This window comes from Lynx canadensis, chromosome X (genome assembly GCF_007474595.2).
Source record: "Lynx canadensis isolate LIC74 chromosome X, mLynCan4.pri.v2, whole genome shotgun sequence".
In the NCBI taxonomy this organism is placed as follows: Eukaryota; Metazoa; Chordata; class Mammalia; order Carnivora; family Felidae; genus Lynx; species Lynx canadensis.
The window spans coordinates 110236671-110261761 of NC_044321.2; the positions used below are offsets into that span (position 1 = coordinate 110236671).

Here is a 25091-nt window from a genome sequence, read left to right on the forward strand (position 1 = left end):
TCACCGACTGAGCCACCCAGGTGCCCCTGGAGACATTTTTGATTGTCATGACTGGGCGGTTGGTAGTGACATCTAGTGGGTGGGGGCCAGGGATTCTGCTAACCATCCTACTATGTGCAGACCAGCCCTCTACCACAAAGAATTATCTGGCCCCAAATGCCCAACAGTGCCACCGTTAAGAAACCCTGGTCTAGAGTTGAACTATTTCTGAACCTCACTTTTACCTGGGAGTTGATGCTGTTTTCAAAAGACAATTTTGATCGTCTCAGGAATCAAGATTATGTTTAGAATCTGAGACTCCGAACCACCAATCACTGTGCGGTGTTGAAGCCAGTGTGGTACAAGGAGCGTTTGAGACCCAGAAGAAGTGTCGGCCAGGTGCAGAGTGCCTTTCTGGTGGCTTTCTCACTAAGTGTCTGTGCTTTGAATATATTTCTATTCATTAAAAGAGCCTTACGACGCTCAATATGTTTTGAGAGTTTCTATTGTGTAATAGTTTATCAGTGTAAGATGAAATATCCTGAAGGAAAAGTCCAATTACCTTAACACACAAATGTTAGCTCTAGTGGGCCTTTTGTGTTTTACGACACCAAGTTGTCTCTGCCTTATTAAAGTTTTCGGCTCTAAAGGCCAAAAAATCAAAAAAAGGGATAAAGACGTATTAATGCTGATTGTTAACTGACAAACAAATATTTATTAAGCTTCTATGGGCTTGGCAATGTGCTAATAGGGAATACGGAAACACAGATCTGAGACTATTTATTTTTTGTTGAGTTGACTATGTACCAACTGTTTGCATATATTTATCTCACTTAATTTTCACCTAATTGTCTAATTATCATGACATGTTAGGTCATGTAACTCCCACTGTATGGGTGAGGAAACTGAGACCCAGAGAGATTAAGTGACTTGTTCAAAGTCACTCAGCTAGTACGCGTTGGAGCTATGATTCAGTCAAACCCAGGTTGGTCTGACTCCAAAGCTCGTTCTCGTAAATACAACTCTGCATGTCCTCCTCAAGAGAGAGACTCTCCTTGGGCGGAGGCCAAACCAACAACGGAAGAATGCCCACGGACTCTCCTCTGTGGTCCTCTGTTTGACCAGGTAGATTGCTCTTAATGGGGAGAGCTGATCGGCGCACGTAAGACAATACAATATCGCCCTCGGGAATCCATGATGAAAACAGAGTATCTCAAGTGTTTCCCATGCCCTTTTGGCCCTTCTTTCAAAAAAATAGAGGCACAAAAAACAAACAAACAAAAAAATAGAGGCACATTCTTCTAGTTTTTCCTCTGGAATAGTCTCATTACTTCTTCAGTCCCAGCTCATTTTGATTTCAACTTACATTTATGGCCCTAAGTGCTAAGTGCTGTAGAAATGAGCAGGACAGAGTCCCGTCGATTCTCAAGGATATTGAAAACTTCCGGCTCCCATTGTTTTTCCCAGCGCAAGTGGTTGCTGGCCTCCTCCAGCTCTGGGCCCCTAGTAGCCGGTATTCCTCTAGTTTGGAAGGGAAGCTTTCCTTTTCCCCGGAGGGGAGCAGAATCTGCATTCTCTGGCGTTCTCGTATTGTGTATTTTCCATTCTCTGGCATCTCATACCTGAACTGATGTCTCCTCCCTCCACCCCAAGCTTTTTGTGTCCAGCTGGTGCTTATTCTTCGAGGTCTTTCTGCACAGAGCAGTTCATGGTCACCTCAACCTGTATCGATCTCCCTAACCTGGAACAATCGGACGGGGTTGGCTTTGAGCTCCAGCTGTATTGCTTATTGGCTGGGTGTTGTGAGGCAAGTCAACGGGCTGTCTGAGCCTCTCTTTCCTCGCAGAGTGGGGAAAATCCTGGTACTTACCTCGGAGACTTCAACTCAATCTGATTGCACGTGTAAGCACTTAACCCAGAGCTGAGCATGTAAGTATTTAGGACACAGCAGATATGCTCATCATTATTAGCATTATTATCATCATATTGTCGTCGTCATGAACTACAAGTTTGGTCGTCTCATTCTCTGGCTTATGTGCCTTCATTGGCTCCCAGGCGCCTGCCTGATCAAATCCAAACTTCTTAACTCGCCATTCCCTATTTGGCTCTCACCTACTTTTTCTCCTATATGCTGTCTTTGGTGTTCCCTTAATTTGTACTTTTTTTTTTAATTTTTGAAAAATATATTCAAAGTTTATTTATTTATTTATTTTTAACTAATCTCTCTTCCCAACATGGGGCTCAAACTCACGACCCCAAGATCGAGTCGTGTGTGCTTCTGACTGAGCCAGCCAGGCTCCCCAATGTTCCTTTCATTCTTTGATGACACATCCTTAATGTCCCAATTCTTCTACCATGGTTCTCGCTGTTCCTTAACACTACCGGGGTTTAATTGTTCCAGGCCTTTATGGGTACTTTTTGCTCTGTCTCGAATAGCTGTCTCCCATCCTCCAATGCCCCTGAGTCCTGCTTTAGAGTACCTTCTCTGTGATGCCCTCTCCAAATTCTTGCCATTCATTCAAGAAGTATATATTGAATACCTACTGTGCGTCAGTCCTTAGAGGCCGGGACTGTAGCCGTGAGCAAAACTTTATATAACGGGATAAAAATCTCTACCCTCATGGAGCTTACATTGCTATGCAGTTCATTCAAACGGTTCAGTTTAACAAACGAGTGTCGTCTGCCTACAACATGTTCAGCACTATGCCAAGCACTGGGGGTACAAAACTGAGCAAGGCTTAACCCCTAGCCTCACGGCTACAGTCTGGAGAGAGAAGACCTCCAAATCATTTCCATGCATTGTGGCAAGGAGCCTAGTAGAGTGAAGCCCAGGGTTTTGTGAAAGCCCTGAACAGGGCCTCCCAGCTCAGGCATAGGTGGTGGGGGGAGCGAAGGAGATCAGAAAAAATTTTGCTGGAGAAAGTGATAGAGTGGAGTCTTGAGGGAAGACTGAGTCTTAACAGAGTGAAGGGGGAACTGACAGGCTGAGCAAGGCATGGTATGTGGAGATCTATAGGTAACTTTGGGCTGCCGGAGTTTGAAATGTAAGACATGGGTGGGGCGCCTGGGTGGCTCAGTCGGGTGAGCGTCCGACTTCGGCTCAGGTCATGATCTCGCAGTCTGTGGGTTCGAGCCCTGCATTGGGCTGTATGCTGACAGCTCAGAGCCTGGAGCCTGCTTCAGATTCTGTGTCTCCCTCTCTCTCTGACCCTCCCCTGCTCATGCTCTGTCTCTCTCTCTCTCTCTCTCTGTCAAAAATAAATAAACATTAAAAAAAAAAAAAGAAATTTAAGACCTGGGATGGCAAGTGGCAAGAACAAGTCCTAAAGAAGTAGGGTAGGGCCCAGTCCTGGAGGGCTTCGTGTGCCAACCCTAAGGAGTTGGAATTTTTATATCCAGTCGTCGTTTTCAAATGTGGGTGTGCATCCCATTCATTTGTGAAAATTATTTAAAACCAATATATCTGATGCCCATGGCCTATCGCACAGCCCTGAATCAGAATCCTTGCTGATGTTTATTTTTAACAGCTTAAAAGGTTTCTCCTACACTCAAGAGTTTGAGTGCTTCTGCTATGGGAAACAATGTAAGGTTTTAAGTAGAGGCATGGTAATCAAAATTGTGCTTTGGAAATCTCACCGTCACTCTGACAGAGTGGAAGATAGATTTGAGAGGGAGAGAGAGAGAGAGAGAGAGAGAGAGAGAGAGAGAGAGAGATTGGAGGTAGAAACAAGCCGAGAGAGTTTTCTAGATGAGAGACGAAAAGGATGTGGCTGGAGGCCCAGTCGCTGTGCAGTTGAGCAGACGGATGGAGGGGGTGATTCCAAAGGTCATAAGTAGTTGGAATTGGCAGGTCTTGGTGATGTGATCCACAAGATGTGGATGCAAATGAAGAAGGATTTAACGTGTTGTCTATGTAAGTAGAGATAGGAGTGTGTAGACATCACCTGAGATCAGTCCCTACGAGAGCCCTTGTCTGTCCTTCCCATTGGCCAGCAAGGGCCAGGCCCGGGGAGAGTGCTTCATGAATACTGAATCAAACATGGCTGAAGGGAGTCACGACCCTCAAGACTCTCTTCTCCAAACAAGCTTTCTCTTCATTCCTTCGTGCAACGCACGGCCTTAATTCCAACTTCAGGAAAAGCTTTCGTCTGCATGGTTTACTCAGTGCTGCACATTCTTAAATTAATGTGTATTGGAATTTAGCGCCCACCGTGGCTGTGGGAAGACCCTTTAAAGATTGGTTATATTGAGTAGAATGTGCTAGAACTGCAATTAGGGAAAAGACAAGGGGAAAAATGGGCTTCTCTGCTTGTCTTGGAGTGCCTCATCAAGATTCTGTGGTGAGATTGTCTTTTTCTTTTTTTTTTTTTTTTTTTAATGTTTATTTATTTTTTGGGACAGAGAGAGACAGAGCATGAACGGGGGAGGGGCAGAGAGAGAGGGAGACACAGAATCGGAAGCAGGCTCCAGGCTCCGAGCCATCAGCCCAGAGCCCGACGCGGGGCTCGAACTCACGGACCGTGAGATCGTGACCTGGCTGAAGTCGGACGCTTAACCGACTGCGCCACCCAGGCGCCCCAGAGATTGTCTTTTTCTTATGTATCCCCTGACCTAACGATAAAAGGTTATGAAGCTTAGAAAGAAACCGGGACATTTCTCGTATTGCGTTAGTACTTTCTCTGACCTGAGGCAAAAGTAGACAGAGACACCGAAGTGATCGTTGTTCTCTCCCTTTTTGGCCCGTCTCTGTTTTTCTACCTTCAAATTGTGCTACACCCAATTGAGTGGTAGAAAAAAAAATATTTTAATTTCTCCAGATCCTTTTAAGTTATTTTTTTCAATTGTGTGGCTCAATGACCTTCAGAAGAAGTTGGGGCGCCTGGGTGGCGCAGTCGGTTAAGCGTCCGACTTCAGCCAGGTCACGATCTCGCGGTCCGGGAGCTCGAGCCCCGCGTCGGGCTCTGGGCTGACGGCTCGGAGCCTGGAGCCTGTTTCCGATTCTGTGTCTCCCTCTCTCTCTGCCCCTCCCCCGTTCATGCTCTGTCTCTCTCTGTCCCCCAAAAAATAAATAAACGTTGAATGACCTTCAGAAGAGAAATTTCCCCACCTCTCTTTATACTTAATTATGTTTGCTTACATATAATGAAGGAAGGTAGGAAGGCAGGCAGGCTAGTCCAGAGGTTCTTTTTTAAAAAATTTCTTTTAATGTTTATTTATTTTTGAGAAAGAGAGAGAGCACGAGCGGGGGAGGGGCAGAGAGAGCGGGAGACACAGAATCCGAAGCAGGCTCCGGGCTCTGAGCTGTCAGTACAGAGACCGACGTGGGGCTGGAACTCATGAACCGTGAGATCATGACCTGAGCCGAAGTCAGGTGCTTCACGGACGGAGCCACCCAGCCGCCCCGCTAGTCCACAGGTTCTGAAACCCTGGTTGCATGTTAGAATCACCTGGGGAGGTTTTAAAAATCTTGACACTTAGATTGCATCCCAGATCAATTAAATCAGAATCTCTGGGGGTTGTGACCCAGGCATTAGTAGTTGTTAAATCTCCCTAGATGATTCCAGGGTACAGGCAATCTTGAGTCCTACACTAGTCAAATAAGCCCCATGTGACCATATTTTTCAATATGAACCTGTTTTTCAAATCAGAACATGAACGGCAGCTGTAATTTCTTGTAATTTCTACTCTGACGGGCACGCTCATGTATCTTACCTTTTTCTCTCAGGTCAAGCCTGTTATTTGGGTGGGAATATAACTCCTTTTCACTTAGGAGGAGCAGGAGAGATGGGTAGCTTGTTCTATATCATATAGCTAAGTGCCTGCCTGACTCCAAAGTCAGCTGACTGAGCTCAGTCGACTATCAGAACAGTGTGAGGGTTGCTGGATATTTGTGTTTGGGGTAGGAGACAATGTGGGTATTGTAAGTAGAGCCTCAAAAAGTTGAAAATTCATAGACATTTCCGTAGTTTATGGGGATAATATGCAGCAAACTGAAGTCAGGAATGTCTTAGATTCGGAGGCATGTGTTGGCTACACATTGCCGTCTCCTGAACCCTTAAAGTTGCTGGATTCAGAAGAGGAAGCTTAAAGTAGGAATTAGGTAGATTTGTGTCACTCCGGAGCCCATGGTCTTAGTCACTGTACCGTACTGACTGCTGAAAAGGAGCTTTGAAGGGAGGGAGGGAAGTGGCAGGACAGTGCATTGGATGGGAAGTTATTCTGAGCTTGGAGAATGGCAAAGAAAAAGGGACCAAATCCTGCCTAATGCTTTCTGTGGTTAAGATGTTTTCCTAGACAACTGAATTGTCTTGGGGTGCCCCGTTAGATTATAGGATCTGGGAAAGAGAACTGTTAGAGTTCTCTTTGATTGAGTCATTGAACCTTAATATCTGAGAATTGCTTTTATAACACGAACATCCATGAAATCCTATGGTAAAGAAAAATTTGCCCAGAATTGTATCACTGTAAATATAAAGGTATTTTCTTTTGTCCACGCTCTGCTCTATCTGGTCCTTGGGTTTAAGTGTATATACCGTGTCCACACTGGTGAGTTAAGGTCTGGCTTACCTAACACCATATTACAGAGATTGCCCCATGCTGCTTTAAATTTGTCATTTCTTAAAATGTTTCATTTAGAGAGAGAGAGAGCAAGCAGGGATGGGGCAGAAAGAGAGGGAGAGAGAGAATCGCAAGCAGGCTCCGTGTTGTTATCACAAAGCCCAAGGCAGGACTTGATCTCACAAACCGGGAGATTATGACCTGAGCGACCATCAAGAGTGGGACGCTTAACCAACTGAGCCACCCAGGCACTTTTGACGACTGTCTTATTTCATTGAGCAATTAGTCCAGCATTGAGCTAAGTCACCTATTTGGGGGCATTTGGTTTGTTTTTCATTTTTCAATATCATAAATCATAGTATTATGAATGCCATTTTTGGATGTAATTTTTTTCCCTTCTATGGGGTCATTTCTTTTAGATAAATCCCCAGAAATTGGATATTTCTCAAGTTTAATAAGACAAAACTTTGATTTATAAAACTAATATAGGGGCGCCTGGATGGCTCAGTTGATTGGGCGTCTGACTTCGGCTCAGGTCATGATCACACACTCTGTGAGTTCGAGTCCCACGTCGGGCTCTGTGCTGACAGCTCGGAGCCTGAAGCCTGCTGTGGATTCTGTGTCTCCCTCCCTCTCTTCCCCTAACCCACTCGCATTCTGTCTCTGTCTCTCTCAAAAATAAAGAAAGAAACGTTAAAAAAAAAAAAACAACTAATGTATGTCCAGGGTATGCAAGTAAATAATAGATTATTGCCACTTTTGTTACATAGAATGATAACGGTTATTTACATTTTCTAAATCGAAGCAAGTTCTACCAAGTTTATTATATTAGGAACAAGCCTTGGACCTCTTTGTATCCTTTTTGAAATAGAGAACTTAAGCTACTCCAGCCCTTCTGCTCATCCTCTTTGCTCGGCAAGAGAGCCTGGTGATTTTTTTATTTGATAAGGTACGAGTCTCGAGACTTAGAGAATCAGTGGCCCGCCTCAAAACTGACATGCTTTGGTTTGCTATAGTGTCTGGTTAACAAGGATCTTTTTTCATTTTCTTTCAGGGACAGTTGGGTTTTTTTCCTGCTTTTGGTTTATTATTAAAATCTACAGTGTGGTGAAAGTGGATTAAAGAACGTACCCAGGGGCTTCCAGGCACATCACCGTGGCTTTGGAATATACACATCTGTATCTAAATGAACATCTATAAATAGATATCACTTAAAAATCTCATTGTCTGGCTTCCATTTGTATGACACAAAATACCGAGTGTGTGGAAAAAACAGGTTGGGAAACAGGTTTATTCAAAGTCAGACCGTTCTGAAAAGATAGCATAAAAAAGCTTCAATTGAAAGCAATTAGAGCAAGGGAGGCACATTTCCTTACAAAATGAAAGGTGAGCACACTGGCTTTTCAGATGAAATGTTTTTTTTTTTTCTTTTTCCTTTTTCTTCCTCATTTTGTATACGGCGTCAGAACTATTGTCAAATAAACGTTAAATAAAACGTGAATTTTTCTAACGTCAGTGAATTGGACAAACTGTATTCCATTCTTGTAGTTGATCATTTTATCTATCTATCTATCTATGTATCTATCTCTATGCCCATTGTGGGGTTTGAATTCAGGACCAAGAGTCACGTGCTCTACTGACTAAGCCAGCCAGGTGTCCCTGGATGACCATTTTAAAAATGCACATTGGTTTAGCATATAAAGTTTATGAAATACCAGATACCGCTGTCATATTCCTCAATTAAATCTGCACATTTCTGGTTATTGGTTGTCTTTTTCTGTTTGCTGTCCTTTGGAGGTTGAGAATGTTCAAGTTTGACTTAGCTGTGTGTAGATTAAAAATCTTGGGACTCAATTTTCTTGGATTTATTTGCTTTGACTAAACAATAGTCAGGTGTCATAACTCCCCAAATGTCAGGAATTTGTGTGGCAAATATTCTCCCAGCTTGCCGTTTTGGGGAAGCAGTCATGAAAATCATACATTTCCTGTGATAAATTTTATTGATAATTATTGGCCTTATTGGGGAAAACGTTTGAAAACAACGTACACATATGCTTCAATTCATGAACATTCTCAAAGCCGTCCTTAAGCTGAGGAGTACTTGTTTGTGTGTGTGTGCTGGGGGGGGGGGGGGGGGGGGGCAAAGAAGTCGGGTTACCCTTGAAGGGGAGATTGAAATTCAGAAGGACAGGGTCAGAGAGTTGCATTCTGAAGGAGAGTTGGGGGGACGTGGAACTTGACTGGTTTCCTCACGGAGGGAGGTAATTCCCGAACCACTAGGATGCCTTTGTCTACATTGAAGGATCAGGGCTCTGATTGGTGGCAAATAGGCCTGGGACCTGGAGCTGGCCGGTGAGAGAGGAGGGAGTGGCTACGCAAGGTCAAAGGTGTCTCTTAACAGTGGAATTTTCAGATCCTCTCGACTTTCTTCCATTCAGTCTCAGAATCATAGGCTGAGCCCTGTGAGGAGTAAGTGCAGTTACGAGATTCATTGGAACCAATTCCATTCTCCTCTAAATACTTTGAACTAAGCAGTTGTTATAGTGAGCTTCGGGGGACTCTTCTCCCGCCGGGTTGGCTGCCTGATAGTTTTATTTAAGCTCACAAGCCCTCCTACTTGCATTAATGGTAGTAGTTTGCTCGAAAGGCAAATTTATTAAAAGAATGAGATCTTGCCATTTGTTACGCATGGATGGAGCTAGAGGGTATTATGCTAAGTGAAATAAGTCAGACAGAGGAAGACAAATACCATAGGCTTTCACTCATACGTGGAATCTAAAAACCAAAACAAAACAAATGAACAAATAAAACAGAAACAGACTCATGGATGCGAGAACAAACTGGTGGTTGCCAGAGGGTAGGGGTGTGGGGGGATGGGCAAAATAGGCAAAGGGGATTAAGAGGTACGCACTTCCAGTTATAAAATAAGTCACGGAGATGAAAAGTGCAGCAAAGAGAATACCATCAATAATAGCGTAATGATGTTGCGTGGTGACCGACGGTGACTATACCCACCGTGGTGAGCGGTGAGTAACGTATAGAATCGTTGAGTCCCTACGTCGTACACCTGAAACTAATATAACATTCTAAGTCAACTATGCTTCAATAATAAGGGCTAAAGAGACAAAGGCAAATCTATTTTTGCAGCAGGAAAAAGTCGCCGCCTAGACATGGCATTCACAGGTTAAGGTGAAGGTAGCCACATGCGGTTCTCATGGCAGCCATCTTTGAACATCTTGAAATACAATGTGTCAGTCAGTATTTAGCTTGATTTTGGAGTGAAAACTGGAGAAGGGCTCTTCACTTTGATTGAAACGGAGATGAATAGTTCCCTGAGCCTCTGCGTGTGGGCCCTGAATGCCACTCGGGAAGCACGAGGCACGCGATTCCTTGAGCTACTGCTGATGAAATGACAGAAGAAGAGCTACGAGTACGTCAAGCACGTCAGCTCCAGACGAACTCGCGGGCTCTTAAGTTTTAGACATATTTGACTATTTCACCCGTGTCCCGTGTGTACATATTTCATGGTTGGCGTTCGAGGTGTCACCGTTTTCTCACCCTGGGGCTCCAGGGAATATGCACTTGCCCTCTTGTCCCCCAGACCTTGGTGAGCCGCGGTGGCTGTGACCGGATTGGGTCCAGGGAGGTGTTCTAGTCCTGACTAGCGGGGCACCGGGGGGTCAGGAGCCCAGTGGGGGGTGACCCGGGTGCTGGGCAGTACTGTTTCCTGAAAATGAAGGCTATTCCCTGCCCCGCCCCGCCCCCCCCAACCTCATTGCCTTGGGAATAAAGACGGGCACTGGTAGCCCCACAGGCCACCCGCTCTTTCTCCACTCTGCCCACCCCACCCTCACTTTGACATCCTTTTCACTTATAGAGGGCTAGGCACCCGCCCCTCTTCTGCCAAGCCCATCAGGACGGCTCCCCCGTCCCACTGCGTACTTCTTAGTATTTCTTATATCGGGATAGCACAATGGGAAATCTCAGAGCCCCCGTCTTTCATTCTGTGTAATACGGTTAGTTCATCCCGCGTCTTCCCTTGCAGCGAAAGAGGAGGCACGAACAGCTGGTTGTGTGTCTCCCTCGCTGTCTTCCCACATAATGACCAGATATGCACATTAAAATTAGACTTTATTTAGCATATTTAAGAAGAATACCAAGGACAGATTAACAGCACCTATTTAAGAAACACAAACATTACTCAATAATAATTAGTTAAGCCACAAACATCAAACTCTCTGCCTTCCCCAAGCAGGAGTCCGTTATTCCTGTCCACCAAAAAAAAAAAAAAAAAAAAAAAGCATTGTAACCATTTTAGAAACGATCCAAATTAAGCCAACCAATATATGAAACCTTGTCCTTGGGCAGAGTCTCTGAGACACTGGTCCGTGTGACAGTATTGATTTATGAATTTGACTGGGGTGTGACGGGGTTTCTCTTCTTGCCGGGTGAGGAGGACAAAGCCCCACCCCTTTTGTGCACCTGAAGGTAAGCTGTGCCAATGGGAACCTGGCCCCAGGATTGTAGCTTGGCAATCCTTTGAAAAGGCACTTTTAAATGACAATTTTTTGGGGGGAAAGGAAAAGGAACATTTTAAATTCAAGATTTAAAATACTAAGGAGAACTGTTTGTTGACTGAATGAAGATTTCTATTGTTTTCAGTCTCAAAGTAGCACATACAATTTGGTATTAAAGGCAGTTTGAGAAATTATTCAGTGAGGGTATCCATATATACACAGTTTTCTAGTTGTAATATTTTTGTTCTCAAAATATAATAAACTCGTGGTTCTTTTTGTCTGATGCAAACGCTGTCGATACACGATTGTGATATTCTCAAACACCTTAGCTGTGACCCCTGGAGGAGTCCCACTACGTTATTTACCCACCCGTGCTCTGTCTTCTCTCTCAGGTGATCGACCAAAGAAAAAAACCTGAGCAGCCTTTTTCTGCTTTGGGCGCTGCTCTACGGGGCGGGGAGGGGTACGATATAGACCTGCTAAACGCAAATCCTGTCGGTTCACAGTAATTTTTTTTTTTAATCCTGCTAACAGGACTCCAACAGCCTATCCGGGGGTCTTTGCTCTTTGAGGGGGAAAGGATTGTCTTCTCGGATTCTGCATTCTATACGTTCAACTCGTGGACTTGGCATACCAGTTGGTATACCACACTTGGCATACCAGTGCCAAGAGTGTCGTGGAGAACTGCCAGCGGGGACTTCAGCCGAGATGATTAATTCGCATTAGTGACCAATTGTACCAGAATGAGTTCTCACCTGTCAGAGACTCTACCAGGGGCTTGAGGAATTAAAGGCACCGTTACCCGCTACCCCACCTTGGAGCCATGTTATACAGCCTGTAGTATACACTTTAAAAATGAAATTTTACAAACGAATGTACTACGTTCTACTTCAGAAACGGACCAAGGTGTGGGTCACACAGAGAATTCCGCATGCACTTGATTAACGTTACATGTACATCTACCCATTTTTGAGGATGACACTATCTACGAACACACAAGATCTAATATCTAGCACCTTATCTCCAAGAACACTGGTATTATATATACAGTTACAGCTTACAATTCGGAGAACTACTACAGAGAGAAATACACCACCGAAACGGACAAAAATATCAAATTTTTAACATCAGAGTTGTAACACGGATGAAGCAGGGGTGGGGGGTGGGGTGGTGGAATCCACTCAACTTTAAAGCACCGAACCGAAACCAGTCTCGTTTTTGGAATAAGGGAGATCCGGTAATGAACCCTCAGACACGGCGAGCCTCTGGCGAGTGTGGAAATGATGCGGTCTCCTCTTGGTGCATGTGTGCTTTGAGATCGAAGAGCTTTGGGAGGTGACGGTGGGAACGTCTGACTCCCGTTGGCAACCTTTGTTTACCTCGAGGGTGCCTACTCTACTTACCAAAGAGCGGTGAACTTGCCGGTGACGCGGCAAATCAGTGGTCAAGTTCTGCAGATTGTGGCTTTCCTACTCCTGCCTCCAGCCAGTCTTGTTGCTTTTAGCAGAAGACTGCTGCCAGCAGGCAGGGCACTGGCCGTAGAGGAAGAGAGCGTTTGGAAGTAACTGGAAAGAATTTATCACAAGGGCTTCCGTTCTTTCTACGTTTTCGGCGGCGGCCTGTCTCCTTATGCCTAAGCTGGGAGGGGCTTCGAGGGGGGTCAAGAGCACCTGTCCGGCCCACAGAAAACGAGAGGGACAGAGATAAGGAGGGACAGGGTTAAAAGCCATGACTGACCAGCTTTTCTCTCCTTATCTTGGTAACTGGCTGGCAGCCAACTGTTCCTTTAATCTTTCGTCTGCTCTAGGAGGAAAAGACGTTTTGCTTTAGAGAAGCCTCTCCTGACCGCATGGGTTTTGTCTTAAAGAGCAATACAGCAAAAAAAAAAAACATGAGGGGAAAACACTTCTTTTGATTTTTTTTGTCCTCAAAATGTGGGGGAAGGCTTCCTCCCAACCACCTCGAAGGCTTCGATTTGGGGGCTCTCCAACTAGTTTAATCTCGTACGTTATTCTTTAAGGTGGTATGAAAACGAAACCTTCTGAAGTAACTTCAGCTCGATTGGCTAATTACGTATCAAGTAAGGCGTTAGGCACCTTGTAATTTTATCGGTAAGGGATTTTTTAGTGTTCTGTGGGGTTTTTTTTTTTTTTCTGAAATAAGTGGACGGTGGTCCACAGGATTGAATGTGCCCCCGAAGATGGGTGGCAGTGGGTGCTTTTTTGGGTAAGAAACAAGGTGCCTACCTCCTAAATGATAAAATGGCCCTTTTCCTTACGTCGGATTTGAAGTTGATATCCCGTCATCTCTAAATTGTATTGGACGGAAACATGCCTTTAACTGCTGGCCACTCCTATCCTTCACTTCTCTCCTTCCCTGCTTCCTTGGGCCCCCGGGGTCCCTTGGAGAATGTGCCAGCTCTGGGTGCCGGAGGAGGAGGGGACGCATGGGAGGGGGTGAGCCCACGGAGCGTCCTCAGGGGCCAGCGCAGGCAAGGGGGAGGGGGGGTGAGGCAGGTGGAGGCAGGGGTGTGATGGGCAAGAGGGAGGCAGGGAGCTGGCAGCGCAGAGGACTTCCCAGCAGCTGCCGTCGGCGGTGCCTTCGAGAAGATGGACCCTCGCATCATAGAAGCCCTGGGCTTGTTCCTTATTACCGCCTTCCCAAGCTTGTTGAAATTGGTACGTTAGCGAGAGCACCTGCGGCTCCTTGGCAAAACTGGATGCTTTATTATTTTTAAATAAGGAAATCATTAAGTTGGAAATCACATCATTTCAAAGTCTGGTTCGTCTGGCCCCTGTACTTTAATGGGATTTTTACTGCACATATGAAGTGGCCTTGGCAAAAGAATACATCCTTTAAAAACATTTAGGGAGAGCTATTGCACATGAGGATGTGTGAGGCTAATGATGGCTTTTTTGCGTGTGCTTCCAGAGTTTTAAATGACAAAAGAGTATGTGCAGTAAAACCTCATTAAGTTGATAGTGTTTTATTCGCAATGGCACAAAATTTGAAGCAGTTGCTATCTCGAGCTAACTAGAGGCCCCATTGTTCATTAAGCAGAAAATGTCAGCAAAGCAGAGTGCTCTCGATTCGAAGGTCCTCTTTTCCAGTCTATTTTCAAAAGGTTTTCACCTTTGAAAAATCCAATTTGCCGTAAGAACAGACAGTGACTAAAACAGGGAAGAGAGGAACTCTGAGAAGGAAGTTGGCGAGTCCCGGCGCCCTGGAGAACGTTGTGTGTGCTGTTAAATGAACTTACCACGCTCGTACAGGTTGTGGTTCCATTCTGATTATGATTTTGGCAAACAATTTTCTCTGATACACTTGGAAGGGGTTGAGCTTTAAAAATAAAACGAGAAGTTCAGTTTCAACATAATATTTGGGGACACTTACGTTTGAAAGCCTGTCTCCTACCCAGGTAAGCATTTCTACCCAAAGGACAGGCCGGAGCTGTTTGGAACTCTTGACCATGACAGACCTCCGAGGCGATACCCCTCCCCCCATAACAAGGCCGCCCACACAGGCTATTTCCGCACCCAGATATCCTTTGAGGACGGGGCAGTGTGAGAATGTGGCAATGAACGGGTGTCATAAATTGACGACTCTTAATTCGCTTCATACATTTTGGTAGAAAAATGAACGATAGCGGGAGGGTAAACAGCAGCCCGCGTGTCTTGTCTCAATTGCCACACACTCCAGGTTAATGGGGTTGGAATTAGTTAAGTTTATCGTGGTCATACTGAGTTGACGGGCCAGCTTAATACTGTTTGCATCAATCCCGGCCTCCTTTCCTAAATCCTGAACATGGCAAGCCCAAATCTCCAGGCAGACTTATTCACAGCTCAAATAACGCTGCTGTTTACCTCTCCCCCTTGAGAAGCTCAGGTTGGGATCTGTGAGGAGGAAGAGATAAAGAAAATATCAGTGAGCCGGGCATTTACATGGCTGAAGTTTGAGTTCTAATACAGACACGGTAACTGCACAAGAATGAGGCTAAACTCTGAATGTGGCCTTCTTTATATACAACCGTCCGATGAACATTTTTTCAACCAAATCCTCCCACCTGTGCCCCCACCCATATTAACATTGGATTTCTGCATGAACAGTTGACTGGCCACCAGTCGGCTTTAATTTGACCTTCAGGACGATCAAAAACACTCTCTTGACCGTCTTGGGGGCCCATGTTATTTGGTCATGTCGACGTGGTCTGGGCCCCCAGGAACACACAGGGATCTCCTGACCCGGAGTGATTTCAGGGTCGGAGATGTGAAAAGCCCTCCCTCTGCACTGACCCTGGGGATAATTTAGATATTGTAACGGTCTTCCCAACGCAATACATTTCAATAGCAATAATCGGGACATGTCTGACCCGAATGCTTTGAAACTAGGGTTGCTTGAAATAGGTCGGATGCTTGCTAGGTATTGAGAAACATTCCTCTCTGCTATTTCTGACTCTCTTGTATTTCTCTTCCACATCTGCGGGGAGCTTAAGGGCTTTAAGGGAGAGCCACAGGTAGAAAAAACCCATGCGTGTGCCTGGGGGAAGAAAAATGTTTATTCTGCCTCGCTTGCTCCCCACGTGGAGGTCACGTTTCTTGTCTATGATCCCCTTGACACAAAAGAGATTTCTAATGGGCACGTCACTCTCGATCGGGAGTGTGAGTTTGAGAAACTTTTGGCCACTCCTAGTTACATTTCTTTTTTTTTTTTTTTCTGGAAAAATCTGTTTGACCGAAAAGGCCTCTGGGACTGGCAGAGGAGATGTTGCAGATTCTGATGGGCATCCCAATTCGACCACAAGAGGAACATTACAAAGTAGTGGCGTGATTCCTGTCCCACTGTGGCTCAAGTAGGAGACAGAACGAACACCGTTTTAGTGTCAACTGACAATTTTCCATGCGTAGGGAATGACCGTGGTCCCAGCCCATGCACAAACCCAGGGTTTTACAGAAAAAGAAAAAAAGCCAACTGTTTAGCCTCATGGATGTGTGTTATTTCTCTAACTGTTCCCTAGGACCGGCTTCCCATTTCAAACATGCCCTAATATCCTCTTCCACTTCTCTGGGTCCCTTGAGAGGATCTGGGAACCTTCTTCGTATCTTCCACACACGACGCCCTTTGTCTTAGGTTCCAAAACAATCTTTGCACCGGACTGTGGGTCTCTTCAGTTTACAACACTGATCAGTCAGTCAGGTTCTGCTTCCTGGGCTCCAGGAACGATTTGGTCCACTGCTTTTCTTTCAGTCGAAGCTAGGCTGTAGCTCTCACCCATAATCTCTTGACCCGAGGGCCTAAAAGTCCTCAGGTTCACAGGCGTCATCCTCCTCTTCCTCTTCCTTTTCCCTCAGAGCAAAAGCTGGGACGTTGTAGCTCTGGGGAGACAGATCCAGGACCAAAGTGGATAGCCCTTGTTGCCTTAAGAAATTTAGAGCCTAATAATTTGGGGCGGGGGGGGGCGGGGGGGGGCGAGAAATTTCAGTCAGAATCCTCAAGTCCGTGCTTTGAGGGGCACACTTTTAAGGGAAAGCTCCAGTTCCTACCTCTTCCGTATATTTATCTGTCTGTCTGTCTATCTCGTGGTGAGAAGGACGTGTGCAACACCTTGGCCTGAAATGGTACGGGTTGGCGTGAGTGGGGCTGTGGGGGGGTCCGTGTGAAACAAAGCCGCTCCCGTTTTCCGCACTGTGGACAGTTCAAGGTTTGCCTTCCGGCTAGCTTCAAGGCAAAGTGGCGGAGTCGTGCGAAGGGACGGTCTTGCCTTCGGTCCCTCCCTCTGTGCCGGCTTCTGTTCCCGGCAGGTCCGGGTGGCTGTCTTCTTTCGGGGGCTTTTCCTTGCAGAAGAACTTCTTCAGCATATCCTGGATTTCCTTCTTGATGGTCTTGTGCATGTAGCCGTAGATGTAGGGGTGCACGCAGCACTGCAGGAAGAAAAGCCAGATTATTATGGTGATCACCCACTGGGGCACCTTGGTTTGGACATCCACCCACACGGCCAGAACCGCCAGAAAGCAGTAGGGCCCCAGGGAGAGCACGTAGGAGAAGACGATGAGGAAGATCACTTTCGCAGCCTTGCACTGGTAGCACCTGGGCAGAGGGGGGTCGCCGGTGCTGTTTCGACGACTGGGCGGGAGGCTCTCGGGGATGTTCACTGCCTCGACGTCCTCCTCGCTGAAGTTGAGGTCATCCTCGCCGAACTCCGTGTCATCTTCACCCAGGTCGACGTTGCACTGGCTGACCTCCACGCGGCCCTTGTCCGCCTTCACGCTGCCGGCGGGTTGGGGGCCACCGTCCCGGCCCTCTGAGCTGCCTTCGCTGGCCACCGAGCCGCCGTCCCGGACCTCCTCGCTGCCCGCGGCCGCCACCCTGCCCGCACTGGCCTCCGCGCTCTCTTCCTCGGCCTGCACGCCGCCCTCCTCGGCCTCGGCCTCACCTCCGTCCTGGCGCCGGGACGCAGCCCTCCTCTCTCCCTCTTCGTCCTCGTTCTCCACACGATCCCTGGCCCGAACCTCCAAGCTGTGGCTCCTGACGTTGTACAGCAGGGCATGCTGCCGCCGGGCGGCACCGAACACCACGGAGTAGCAGGCAATCATGACGACCAGCGGCAGGATGATGAAGGACACCACGCTGAGAATGGTGTAGCTGGGGCTGGCCCCCCAGATCATGGAGCAGAGGGCGTTGCGCTGGTCAAAGGCAGCCTGGCCCCAGCCGTAGAGAGGGGGGGTGCTCTGCAGGATGGCCACGATCCAGGTGCCGTAGAGGAGCATGTAGCCCCGGCGGGGGGTCATCTTAGCGGGGTAGGAGAGAGGGTGGATGATGGACAGGTAGCGGTCCACGGACACCACCACGATGGTGTTGACACTGGCGAAGGCGAACAGGTGAGTGAGGCTCACCAGCGCGGTGCAGAAGTGGCTGTTGAGGGGCCAGAAGAGAGGCACGGAGGTGGCCACCACCCAGGGGGCCACGAGCGAAATCTGCAGCAGGTCAGTGACCAGGAGGTTGAAGATGAAGCGGTTGGCGACCTGCAGCAGCTGCGGCTTGCGCTGCAACACGAGCGCCAGCACGATGTTGCCGACGAAAGAGGCGGTGAGGAACACGAGCAGCACGCTCGAGCGGATGATGCCGTGGGCCAGGCTGATGGGCATTTTGGACAGGGGCACGCACGTGTGGCTGCTGTTGCTTTCGCGCGTGCTGTTGGTGCAGGTGGACGTCATGGCGACAGAGGGCGGGCGGCGGAGGCGCGCCGGGACCGCACTCAGTGCCTGTGCCGGGGACCAAAGAAAACACGCGGGCCGGGTTAGTCACCCCGCCGAGCGGGGCCGCTTCGGGGACCCCCGCGCCGCGCCAGTCCGCGCGTGACCGCGGCTCGTCTGAACCTCCTCTGCCCCTCCGGGCCCCTCCGCCCCTCCCTCTCGGGGTCTCGGCGCCACCCCCCACCCCCCACCCCCCACCCCTACCGGCCCCTCGGCGGGCGCGCGCGCGCTGCGTCTCTCTCCCACCGTCTCTGCATCTCTCCAGCGATCTCTCCCGCCGGCGCATGCGCGCGCGCTGTCTCTGCCTGTTTACGTGTCGCTGTCTCTCTCACCCCAGTGTCCCGCACTAGCGCACTCGTCACGTGTCTCTCGGGGGGTGTGTGTGTGCCGCGTCTCACCGGTTTTCTCCGACTCTCTCGCCCGCCCGTGTCCCGCACGCTGTCTCTCCTTCCCGGTCTCTCGCTAGCACGTGCGCGCTGTCGGTCTCCGTCAGTCTGTCGTGCTCTCTCTTGCCTTTCTGTCTCTCGGTCACTCCCGTCTCTCCCTCCAAGTCTCGGTCAATGTCTCTGACTCAGTCTCCCTCCCCATCGCCCCCCCCCCCAATCCTCTTTCGGCAGCGCACTCTCTCTGTAGCTGTGTGTGCACGTCTCTCTGTCTCTCTCTGCCTTTCTCCCGGCCTTGTCCCCGTCTCTCCCTCCGTCTCTTTCTGCTGCGCTCCCGTCTCTCCCTGTGTCCCTGTCACCGTCTATGTCTCTCGCTAGTGCGTGCGCTCCTCCGTCTTTTCCCAGTGCGGTCTCGTCTCTCCCCGTCTCTCTCAGCCTATCTCCTCGACGATCTCTGTGAGTCCCCGGTGCACCTGTTCACTGTCCCTCGCTGCGTGCGTGTCCCTGTCGGTCTCCGCGTCTCCCCAAGCCTCCCGCTTCCGCGTCTCCGTCCATCTCTTCTCTACCTCTGTCTCCCCCGTGTCTCCCTGCGGTTTCTGTCTCTCCGCGCGCGAAGTTCCGTCTCTGTCGCCGTCCGCCTGGTCTCTCGCCGTTGGCTCTAACGATCTACGGCTGTCTCTCCTAGTTGTCCCTGTCTCTCGTGGCTCAGGCTGTCTCGCCAGCGCGTGCGCTTGGAGAATCGGGATCTCTGTCTCTCCCTCTGTCCCCGGGACTCTCGCGGAACACTTTCTTCGTATGTTTCAGCGCGTGTGCGTCTCTGTGGCTCTCCATTTGTCTCCGACGAGCCCTCACCTCGGTTTTTCTCTGTCCCCGATCTCTATCTCTCGCTTGACTATTTTGCCATGGAAACCAGCTGCCGCCCTGGCTACCGCGGGCTCAGGCGGATAAATCTCCCAGTTTCTCAGCGGCACCGCCGCGGCTGGATGCGGGGAGGATGCCTCCCGCGACCCCCTCCCTGTTCGGCCCCCTCCCCGAATCCTCCGGTCCTCCCGCGGTCTCTCTCGGCGGCGGCGGCGGCGGCGGGGGGCGGGGGGCGGGTGAGGAGGGGGAGCTCGAGGAAAGCAGGAGAGGAGGCAGGGGTGCCGGGCTGACGGGAGAGTCTGAGAGAGGCAGAGCTGGAGACGCTGGGAGGCAGAGAGAGAGAGAGAATGAAAGGAAAAAAAAAAAAAAACCAAAAAACGAGACCCGCAGAGACAGAAAGAGGATGGGAGACAGAGACAGGATGAGAGCCCACCCAGGGACGCAGAGAAAATGACCGAGAGGAAGAGGAATGGAGACGACGAAATGAGAGAGGCAGCGAGCGAAGGAGAGGCGCGGAGAGACAGAGACAGGAAAATCGAGGAAGGGCAGGCTAAGAAAGGGAGGGTGGGGAGCAAGGGGGGGGCGCGAGGCCGCGTGCGAGAAGTGCGAGGCCAAAGGCGAGGGCCGCGGGGCGCACGGGGGGCGCGTGGCGGGGCTGCCGTCGGGGCCGCGGCGGACCGGGCGTCCGGGGCGCTGGAGCGCGGGGCCGGGGAGGGCGGGGGGGTGCGGGCCGCGGCGCCGGGGAGCCGAGCCGGGCCGGGCCGCTTACCTGTTGCTGGCGGAGGCGTCGCGCCGCGGGAGCTGCGTGCCGCTCCCTCGGGGACTCGCCGCGCTCGTCCGGGCTGCCTCCCGAGGCGCCGGCGGCGGGGAACCCGCGGCGGGGCGGCGGGGCGCGGGGCGCGGCGGGACCGGGGGCGCCCGAGCCCGCACGTCGTCCGGCCGGCGCGCAGCGCTGCGAAGCTCTGAGCGGCGGCGGGGGCGCGCGGCGTCTTAAGGCGGCGCGGGGCCCTCACCTTGCGGCGCCCCCCTCCCCTCGGCCCCCGCCCGCGCCGGTGACGCACGAGGCCGCGGGCGCCCGGAGGAGCGGGGGCCCGCGGCGGGGGGAGAGGGGAGGGGGGAGGGGGGAGGGAGAGGGGCGCGCGCGCGCGCGGCCGCGGACCCCGCTCGTCTACTTCTCGCCCCGCGTCCCCACCCGGGCGGCCCCGAACTCGCCGAGGCCTCACAGACTGGGGCTTGTCGCCGGGACGGATTTTCGGGCAGACCTGTGCCTCCCTTGCCCCCGGATTGCGGGCCGGGCCCCGGCCACAGACCTGCACACTTCTTCCAAAGAGGCGCAGAAACCCGGTCCCGGGGCCTCGGGCCTCGACCTTTGAAGACCCCCCCGCCCCCCCGCTCCGCTCCTTTCCCCTCCCCCTCCCAAAGTAAGAATTGCCCCCGGGCCCGAGAGAGGAAGGGTGACTTTGATGTCACCAATTTTCCACAGTTTTCTCTGGCTCCCGGCAAGAGCTGAGCGGTAGTTCCTTTCGTGTGGGTTTGGGGAGCTTTTCGTGTGAGAGAAGCCGCTTCATGATCCACGGTATTGTTTGATGGAAGTCTGTCTGTAAGTCAGCCACCCCCGCCCCCACCCTCCATGCCAGGTAGCGTGGCACTGTGGTAAGCTGTTCACGCAGAGAATGCCGCCGAATCCGCACCTCAGCCTTGTGAGAGTGGCACTGCTATTACCTTCGTTTTATAGAGACAGGAGCCGAAGCCAAGAGAGATTCCCCTACTTGCCCAAGTTCAAGTCAATGTGGCACCTGCTTTATTAACCAAGACTTTCCGGTCTCCCCCAAACACATACGGGGTGTTTGCTCTGTGCCACGCCTGGGCAGATACCAGGGCATAAGGCCTTCCCCCCCCCCCCCCCCCACCTACCAAAAGAAGAAAAAAAAAAGGGAGGGTCAGGCCTGGGAAGGTAGCCGTGTACAGGGGTCATTTGCATCTGGTTCCCGAGGGATGAGGAGACAGTTTTTCTAAGCAGGACCGAAAGGAAAGCATGTTCTGCAAGAAGGAGACGCGCTGGCAGAGATAAGGCTTCAGGAGAGAGCTGGGGGCCAGGAGAGGCAGCAGCGCGGTGAGCTTCAGGAGGTAAGCTGGAAAAATGGGGCAGGGGCCGATCCTGAACGGCCTCGAGTGCCAGTCTGGGGACTGGCGACTGTATCCTGAGATCCCTGGAGGGCTGCTGAGGGTTTGCTTTATGCTGAGCCATCTCGAACGTACAGGGGTGTCATGGGAATAAGAAAAGCACCTCCTCCCATGTTCCCACCATCTAGCCTTAACAATGATAAACATTTTGCCATTATCGTTCATTGACGGTTTCTGTGCAGGGTGATGTGATGAGATTGCTGTTTTTCCAGGGTCCTGTAGAAGCGGGACTGGGGTGGGGGTGGGGGAGACACTGAAGGGAGAAAGAGCAGAAAGGAGGCTGTGGCAGGGGACCAGCTGGGTCTTGAGAGGTCACCCGGAGGGGGCCGAACGGAGACCCACAGAGAGGCAAGATTGACAGCGGTGAGGGAGAAGGGCAAGGAGGTGTTGGAGAGGGCCGACAATGAGCACAGGGTTCTGAGTCGGTGGATGGGCTAGAGAGAGATGCCCCCCCCCCCCCGCCAACTCCTGCACCCCATGCCTTCTGGACAGGGAGACAAGGCAGGTGTCTAATCAGGCTCCAGGACGCTCTTTGGATTTTAAGTCCTACATTTGCTGTAGATCATTTGTCTTTTTTCTGCTAGGCCTGATTTTATCTTCCCAAGGTTGAATGGTATAAACCTGGTCGTTTTTCCTGGAGACAGCTCCCATGATAATCGCTCACAGTTATTAATTCCTAGCCTCACGCTGGCCGTGGTACAGAATCCTGTGAGAAGTGGCCAGAGCACAGGCCAGTTCGGTCCATCCTACCCTCTCCTGCTCCTCCCTGTGGTCCCGAGAGTTCTCTGGACTGCTGGAATCCGCTGGGGGACAGGGCGCAAACCTCTAGGTACATATTAAAGGTGGGTGCCTCAGGGTGGCAGGCTCATGGAGGCTGCAGCTGCCTCCCTGGGGACTAAGCGGGCAGAGGGGGGTGTGGAGGAGCCCGAGCGGGATGAGGCCTCTGGAACAGGCCAGTCGGCCTGCAGGAGACGGCAAGAAAGCCGGGGAAGCGCCGGGAAAGAAATGAAAGGCGCTCTTCTGGACAGGGACATATTTGAGGGTTGTAAATCCTCAGGTGTCTGGTTCCTCTTATTCCCTCCAGGCGTGAACAGAGTTGGTGTCCTTGAATTTCAAAGGCATTCAAGTATCGGCATCCCAACTGGAGGTATGTGGGGGGCCTTGGAGAATGTGGATTTGGCTTCAGGCCCTGCAGGCTCTGATTCTGATGGCCTTGGAAGAGCCCTTCAACGGACAAGCCTCCTTAGATTCTGGAGAGGTTCTTTGGGACGAGACAGGGAGAGTTTGGGGTGATGGCACAAGAAGCCACCTAGTCCTTTTCTCTACCTTCATAATTCAGTAGCAGCAGAAATCAGCTCGGGATAGTGGTATTAATGAGGTGGGGCTGGAGAGCAGGAAGTTTCTAGAAAGGGGTCTAGGGCCTGATGACAGTCAGACACAGCAACATTGGCCAGCAGCATGCCAGCCCCGTCTTGTTCACCTCATCAGACTGCCCCGATGGATGTAACCAACTGCTGGACGAGGGAAATCGCAGGCCCACAGCCCAGCCAGGTGTTGGTTCTAGAAACAATGGAGGTACAAGGGTCCTTGAGTGCCTACCATGTGTCGGGCCCTATGCTTGCTTTATCCTACTTAATCCTGGAGGAAACTCTGCGAGTTACAGATCAATACAGTATTTTTAGAATCCAAGGTATCATTTATCATTAAGAAAGAAAAGCTGCAAATTTAGCTGTCACATCACTCATAGCAATATACCTCTTGATTTCAAAGATGCTAAAGTAAAAAAAAAAGAAAAAATTAAAAACGTGCTTCAGAATCTGTGTGTGATAGTTCCATCCCTGTCCTTACAGAGAAGTTCAATAACTTACCCAAGCCACACAGCAAGTAAGTGTTGGAGCTGAGAGGTAAAACCTGTTCTGACCCCGACGCGAGGACATTTCCTAGACGGCTTCCTGGAAGGCTCAAGAAGCAAAACAGAAAGGCTCCCAGAGACCCAGCTCAGGAGAAAGTTTGGAATCCAGGTGAGTTGCCAGAATTGTGGGAAGACAAATGCAGTCGTGCTGAAAATGGCTTCTCTTAGTAGGATACATGGCTCCCATAGGTGGTGAAATGACGAGATGAGCTCATCTAAGTTCTAAGTCACACTCCTTCTTGCTTCGCGGGTTCGTAACAAGTCAGCGGGGAATGATATATGGTTTCGTTCTGGAGGGCCTACCCAAGGGGGCGTTTTGAGGCCATCCCTAGAGGTTGTGTTTGCAAAACCCAGGGGAAATTAAGTACCATCTGGGCGTGAGCTAATATTGCCCACTTTGTAGGCTTGGGCAGGACAGAAGGTCTGGATTTCAAAGTCACGTCTGTCCAAATCAAATGGTTTGCAAGAGAATATTGGCAGGAAATAACTGGATGGATTAGAAATGAAGAGCAGGAGACCTGATTTCTAGTCCTAATTCTGGGGCTAACTTGCTGTGTGACTTTGAGAAGATCCCCTCCCCTCTCTGATCTCAGTGTTATGAATCTACCAAATGAGGCGAGGGCAGGGTTAGATAATCTCTACGGGTCCTCTCAGTTTCGGACTTTTGATTCCGTCTACTTTCTATCAGGGTGTTATTAAAAATCCTCTGAACTGGGACACCGGGTGGCTCAGTCAGTTAAGCGTCTGACCCTTGGTTTTGGCCCAGGTCACGATCTCTCACAGTCATGAGACCGAGCCCCTCCAGGCAACACGCTGAGCGAGCATGGAGCCTGCTTGGGATTCTTTCTCTCCCTCTCTCTCTCTGCCCCTGCCCCTCTCAGATGCCTTCTCTAAACAAACAAACAAACAAACAAACAAACATACGTTTAAAAAAACTCTCCAAACTAATCCAACCCAAATCTTTAAAATGTGACATCTGGACTTCTGCTTCTGGCAATGAAATAATGATTGTCACACACTGCAAGACAGGAAGTACAGGACAATAATCCTCAAGAAAAGAGAGATAAATGAAGTGAGCCCTACCATTGGCCCAGTTTACTACATAGAGAGAGTTTCCAGGGTGGGAACTCCGGCTGAATCTGAAAATCTGCCTAACTTGAGGAGACAGAGTTTAGAATTCAGGGAGGTGAGGGTGGCTAGAATTTACAAGGTAATATACTAGAGAGGAGCTTTCCAGAGGGAGAAAGAGAGAGCAGAGAGAGACAGAGAGAGAGAGAGAGCACGCTCGTGCTCCAAAGATCTGCAAAAGGTACCCCTCAGGTTTTTGACCAAATACTGATCAGCACATGTGTGTGAGAGAACTACCCACGGCTGGGGAAAGAATGACACAAAAGGAATAGGTGGAGGGATTTCTAGGGCTCACACATCGCTGGCTATAGCCCAGTTT

General features: G+C 50.1%; 2 protein-coding genes across 2 annotated transcripts in view; one reads left to right on the plus strand and one right to left on the minus strand.

Annotated features, from left to right (window-relative positions):
• Positions 1–8097, plus strand: part of LOC115507663 (transmembrane 9 superfamily member 2-like) — a 90266-nt gene extending 82169 nt beyond the window's left edge. Inside the window, exon 17 of the mRNA XM_030306126.1 lies at positions 7592–8097. Within this exon, the coding sequence (XP_030161986.1) occupies positions 7592–7659 (68 nt within the window). The 3' untranslated portion in view covers positions 7660–8097. The remainder of the gene's footprint in view (positions 1–7591) is intronic.
• An 8674-nt stretch (positions 8098–16771) lies between these two features.
• On the minus strand, positions 16772–18265 carry GPR101 (G protein-coupled receptor 101). Its single transcript, XM_030305143.1, has one exon. It carries the CDS (start codon positions 18263–18265, stop codon positions 16772–16774), a length of 1494 nt encoding a protein of 497 aa, XP_030161003.1.
• Between the last annotated feature and the right edge of the window lie 6826 nt (positions 18266–25091).

What these genes read in the sequence shown, in the direction of transcription:
- GPR101 (XM_030305143.1), bottom strand. Translation starts at nt 18,265, where the DNA reads ATGACGTCCACCTGCACCAACAGCACGCGCGAAAGCAACAGCAGCCAC.